This window comes from Sinocyclocheilus rhinocerous, unplaced genomic scaffold, assembly GCF_001515625.1.
Source record: "Sinocyclocheilus rhinocerous isolate Xijiao unplaced genomic scaffold, SAMN03320098_v1.1 scaffold6028, whole genome shotgun sequence".
NCBI classification, from domain to species: Eukaryota; Metazoa; Chordata; class Actinopteri; order Cypriniformes; family Cyprinidae; genus Sinocyclocheilus; species Sinocyclocheilus rhinocerous.
The window spans coordinates 62,234-68,046 of NW_015666169.1; the positions used below are offsets into that span (position 1 = coordinate 62,234).

At 37.1% G+C, this 5,813-nt stretch overlaps 1 protein-coding gene across 1 annotated transcript in view; it reads right to left on the minus strand.

Moving 5' to 3' along the window:
• The window catches only part of LOC107731856 (caseinolytic peptidase B protein homolog), a 19,556-nt gene extending 15,647 nt beyond the window's left edge, over positions 1–3,909 (minus strand). Inside the window, exons 1-3 of the mRNA XM_016543050.1 lie at positions 3,340–3,909; positions 3,174–3,225; positions 1,866–1,952 (exon numbers count right to left, since the gene is read on the minus strand). Of these exons, the coding sequence (XP_016398536.1) occupies positions 1,866–1,952; positions 3,174–3,225; positions 3,340–3,730 (530 nt within the window). The 5' untranslated portion in view covers positions 3,731–3,909. The remainder of the gene's footprint in view (positions 1–1,865; positions 1,953–3,173; positions 3,226–3,339) is intronic.
• Positions 3,910–5,813: the final 1,904 nt, after the last annotated feature.

Consider the following 5,813-nt stretch of genomic DNA (forward strand, 5'->3'; position numbering starts at 1 on the left):
GTGAGTGTGTGTGAGTGTGTGAGTGTGTGTGAGTGTGTGTGTGTGTGTGAGTGTGTGAGAGAGCGAGTGGAAGGAAGTCTCCCGTCAGGTGTGTTTTGTAAACACCGGTGTGTGTCCGTATGCTCACTGTGATCTCCTCGTGTTTTGAGTGTCTGAAATCTGTGAGGAATAATGTCTGTTGTTTAAATGAATATTGACTATTTAAACATAACTCTGTCCTGATATATCGTATTATAACTTTTAACATTTTTATACAAATAAGAGGAATTTTACATTTCTAAAATCCATTTTGGTTATAGAGAATAGTTGTAGCTGTGATTGTTCAACTGCATTGTAAAACGTGTTCATTATTCAAACAATGTGACAAAAAAATTCTAAATATTGAACAATCGTTATTAAAAAAACGTGCCTCAACAATTTTTCAAATATTTAATAATCATCATGCAAACAATGTGCTGCAACAATTTTGAATAATCTTACATAATCATTATTCAAATAATATGCTGTAGTAATTTTCTAAATATTGAATTATTTTAAAAATGTGACAATTTTCTAAATATTGAACAATTATTCAAATAATGAAACGCATTAATTTTCTAAATATGAAATAATTATTATTTAAATAATGTGACAATTTTCTAAATATTGAACAATAGTTAATCAAATAATGTGATGCTATAATTTTCTAAATATTGAATAATCATTGTTCAAATAATGCGATTGTTCAACTGTATGTAGATGAGTTCAAAATGAGTTGTTTGATTTAATTGTGTGTGCAACATTCTGGAGTTTCTTGCTTTAGTTTGATGAACTGAATTGAATATTTTAGTTTAAGAATGCGTTTATACAGAATAGCTTGTGGAATGATAAACTTCTGACTGGAGAAATTGAAATTGAGAAAAGTGTTGAGCTCTTCTGCAGCCTCGGCACACACGGATGTGTTTGAGTTTGTGCTTTGCTCAGGGTCACGACTCTTTGCTCTCACACATATGCTCTGTTTTCCTTAAAACTCACATCTCACAGACAAACATACTGACCCTGAGAACATCACCCGAAACCTGCTGGAGAATCAATCATTTTCTACATTTTGAACATTTATTATTCAAAAAATGTGACAAAATAATTTTATAAATATTGACCAGTTATTATCCAGATGTGCCTCAACAGTTTTTTTGAAATATTGAATAATAACTATTCAAATAATGTGCTGCAATAATGTTCTACGTATGGAACAGTCATTATTAAAATAATGTGCTGGAATAATTTTCTAAATAATTGAACAATCATTATTCAATTAATGTGTTGTCAAATATTTAATTGAACATTACCCACATTCTGCTGACCTGAAATCATCTGCTGATTCTGACACATTTAAATTCAGAGCCTCAAAGAAGTTTTAGTACCTTCATGTCCAGATTTCAGTGTTATGTGTGTGTGCGAGTGTGTGAGTGTGTGTGTGTGTGTGTGTGAGTGTGGTGTGTGTGTGAGTGTGTGGTGTGTCTGTGAGTGTGTGTGTGTGTGTGTGTGTGTGTGTGTGGTGTGTGTGTGAGTGTGTGAGTGGTGTGTGTGAGTGTGTGTGTGTGTGGGTGTGTCTGTGAGTGTGTGTGTGTGTGTGTACACAGTGAAATCAGTCCCGTTTCAAACGAGGGGTGACACGGACTCCAGAAATTGGATTTGGTGACCTCCTCCCTCTGTCTCCTTCTGTCTCTCCTCCGTCTGTGTGTGTTTGTTAAGTGAGCTTTAATTGAATTAAATTAAAGGTTCTGTGGGTCTCTGACACACAAGCTCTGCCACGGCATTCTGGGTAAAGTGTTCACACACACTCACACGCACACATGCACACACACACACGCACACACACTCACTTGTGCTGTCTGTTCATGGCGGCCACCATGAGAGGCGTCCAGCCCAAACGGTGTCGACTGTTCGGATCAACTCCCTGCGCCAACAACCTGAGAGAGAGAGAGAGAGAGTTAGTGAGAATACTGCACAGGACGGACAGAAAGACCTGCCCTGAGGCCATGAGTGTGTGTGTGAGTGAGTGAGTGAGTGAGTGAGTGAGTGAGTGAGTGAGTGTGTGTGTGTGTTTACAGTCAACAGTGAGCTGCGACACTTACTCGTCCTCACCAGACTGACCTCTAACTTAAAACACTTAACACATCTGGTGTCTCTCACACACACACACACACACACACACACACACACACAGCCATCTGCACTATTTGCCTTTCGGGCCCAAACGGCAGAAACCCAAAGCACTCTCACACACACTCGACGGCTTCTTCAGTTTCTGACAGACGTCCAGACGCTCAGCATACGAGTCTCAGCAGGGTTACTATATCAATCTTGGTTACTACACTAGAGTTTTGTTGTAACTTGAAATATATCTGAAAAACTATAACAACATCTCAGTGACACTAAAATAACCCTGGAACTCGGTGATGAACATCTTTCTGATTCTTTTCAAATGCTGATTACGTCTAGATACGAAAATCCACCATAAAAATATTTGTACATTTTTATAACCACAATAACAGAGTATAATAAACATTTCAATATTTATTATGCAAAAACAAATCATATCAATTTTTGCACAATTTGTCTATTCAACATTTCCTACACAAAGTCTACAATAATTCCCAACAAACAAACAATAAATAAATAGAACGATAGATGGATGGATGGATTGCAAAAGTGCAAAAATATAAAAATAAATAAATATGATTAAAATAAACATAAGAATAAACCTTTATCTCCTGCTCCTGTCTCTCAAAGCTCATCTTTGTTGATAAATAAATATATATCTTCACAGAATAATTATTATTCTATGGAAGCCATTTCCGCCACTGAATTTTTTTTTTTTTTAATAAATCAATAAAAAATTGGATAAAATAATTAAAAATAAACAAAACAAATAAGTAATAAATCCAACAGTGGATAGGGGAAAAAAAATCATAATGTAACTTTAGTATAAATTCGGTCTTTATACAGACGATATAGATGCCTTTTACAAAAAAAACTGAAAAACATGGAATAATTTAAATTTGTTTGTTTTTTGTAACATTATAATGCATTTAGCATCATTTTTTTTGCGATTTAATGTGTCTTAGCTGAATAAAAGCATCAATTTGATGAGAAAAGAGGCAACAGAACTGATATGATGTCCATCTCACCTGCTCAGCTGCTCAGTGTGACTGGATCTGGCAGCATCCAGAAGAGCCTCCGCTGCAGACACACAGAGATAAACGCCTTATAATGACACTAAACACAGGATCTGCGAGCGGGAATGTGGATTTTATTATTATAACGCTGAATAGAGAGTGTGTGCAGTGTTAGGACCTTTATCATCGCTGTCCTTCTTAAAGCAGAGGGCGAGGGCCGCGGCTGAAATGACGCCCGCGACGCCCGCAGCATCAGCGGCCTCTGCGCGGCTCTCGTGTCCGGCCCTGTGGCGCCCCGCGGCGGTCAGACTCGCCCAGCTGCTCCGGCGGCCCTCCAGGCTCACGCGCCACCTGCTGGCCAAATGATGGTACTGCACGCGCGACTCCTCGCTCGCGACGCTCTTCCTGGACGCTCGCGGACCGCTGGCCACCGGACTCCGGTTCGGTTCGAGCTCACAGAGGTTTCGGAAGCGGGAGGCCTCGCCGTGGCCGGTCTGCAGCGCGCGGCACGGCGACAGACTGCGCGACCTTCGCATCAGGACGCGCGCCGGTACCGACGACAGGAACATCGCGAGCGTGCGAGCTGACGCGGCAGTAACAACGGGTTCCGTGAACAGATGAGACGGTGTGTTTAGTTTTAGTGCTGCTGTGATCTCGCCGACAGCCGGTTTCTGGTTTTAAGGTCAGCAGGTGAATCAGAGCTCGAGAGCGGAAGCGTGTGTCCGGTAAATGAAAAACATCCGCCGAGCGCGAGGGATCATGGGAAGTGTAGTTTAATAACGTCACGTCGCTACCGCAGCGCATACACTCAGAAAGGTGTTTTGTTTTATTTTATTTACATTTTTTATTTTGTTTTATTTCATTTTATTATATTATTTATTTGATTTTATTGTTTTTTTCTGATGATTTAAATGTTGTAATAATAATAAAATTTTTGGACATGCGTATATACATATATTTTTAAATAGATTTGTCTATTATATTTGATTGATAATAGATACTTTTTTTTCTGCTTCAGCTCAAGGTTTCATTTTAGTATATTGTATTTAAACCTTTAAATAACCCATGAAAACATAGATCATTTTAATTTTTTTAATTAGAATTATAAAAGGGTTTAATTATAATTATAAAAAAATATATTTTCAGCTTTTAGATTTTCTTGCAAATGAGCTAGAATTTTTTATATTTTCTTTCCAAAATTAATCAAGCTGATTGACGATAGATTGATTTTTCTGCTTGAGCTCAAGGTTTGATATTATAATATTATATGAATAATATATCACTATTAGTGGGCCTGTGTTTTATTATAGGTCATGATGCGTGACCCTTACATTAGATTCATCATATCTGGGGGTTTGAAAATATCGAAAAGCCCTGATTTAATGCCCTGAGTAATTAAAAGAATTTTGAATTAGATTTTTTTTGTAACATTATAGGTTTTCAGTGCCATTTAAAAAATATATTTTTTTTAATCTAAAACTTAAAAAAACATGCATAGGTATAATGCAAAAAAACACACACAAAAAACACCGTTTTTGTAAATTAATCACAGTTTTAATTTTCCTTTCCAACTGGATCAAGATGAGAGGCGAAAGATCCAATTTTCTGCTTCAGCTCAGAGTTTGATTATAATATTTTATTATTGTATTATTATTGAATCACCATTATCAAGCCCATTTATTATTATATGTTATGAGCATGTGACGCGTGTGACCTGCAGGTGGCGCCTAAACTCACAAAATACATGAGCAACACTTTCTCAGCAGCCAACAGATCAACAAAAGCAGAATATTCATGCAAATATGAATAATAGACTTAAATGCACTCAAAATCTCTTCATAAAATGAGATCATTGACATTAAATGCTTACCTTTTTTTTTTTTGCATGACAGTCCAAAGTACTCGAACCGCACACATATATTATAATTTCTGATCTTCAGACATCAGTTGAGTTTATGAGATTGAGATATGAGAATAACACACGCTGCATGCAGAGTAAATGTGTGTTTGGCATCAGATGAGGTGTTTTCGTGATCTCACTGATGTTTCTGTCAGGTGACTGTGGTTTGATGAAAGAAATAACACTTTCTCAGCAGCCAACAGATCAACAAAAGCAGAATATTCATGCAAATATGAATAATAGACTTAAATGCAGTCAAAATCTCTTCATAAAATGAGATCATTGACATTAAATGCTTACCTTCTTTTTTTTTGCATGACAGTCCAAAGTACTCGAACCGCACACATATATTATAATTTCTGATCTTCAGACATCAGTTGAGTTTATGAGATTGAGATATGAGAATAACACACGCTGCATGCAGAGTAAATGTGTGTTTGGCATCAGATGAGGTGTTTTCGTGATCTCACTGATGTTTCTGTCAGGTGACTGTGGTTTGATGAAAGAAATAAAACCCAACATCTCCACGCCTCAGACTTCCTGTGGTGTGTGTCTCACGTCTTCTGCTTCCTATTATTAAAACATAAATTAGCACAGTGGCATTGAAATACTTTAAATCATGATTTTTGCTCAGTGTGTTTCAATTGAGTGGATGTTTGAGGTCAGTTCTCTTCAGCACGCTCTCAAACAGTGTGTGATGCTGTTGGCACTGAATCTCTCCTCTTATTATACTCTCAATTAAAATGATATTT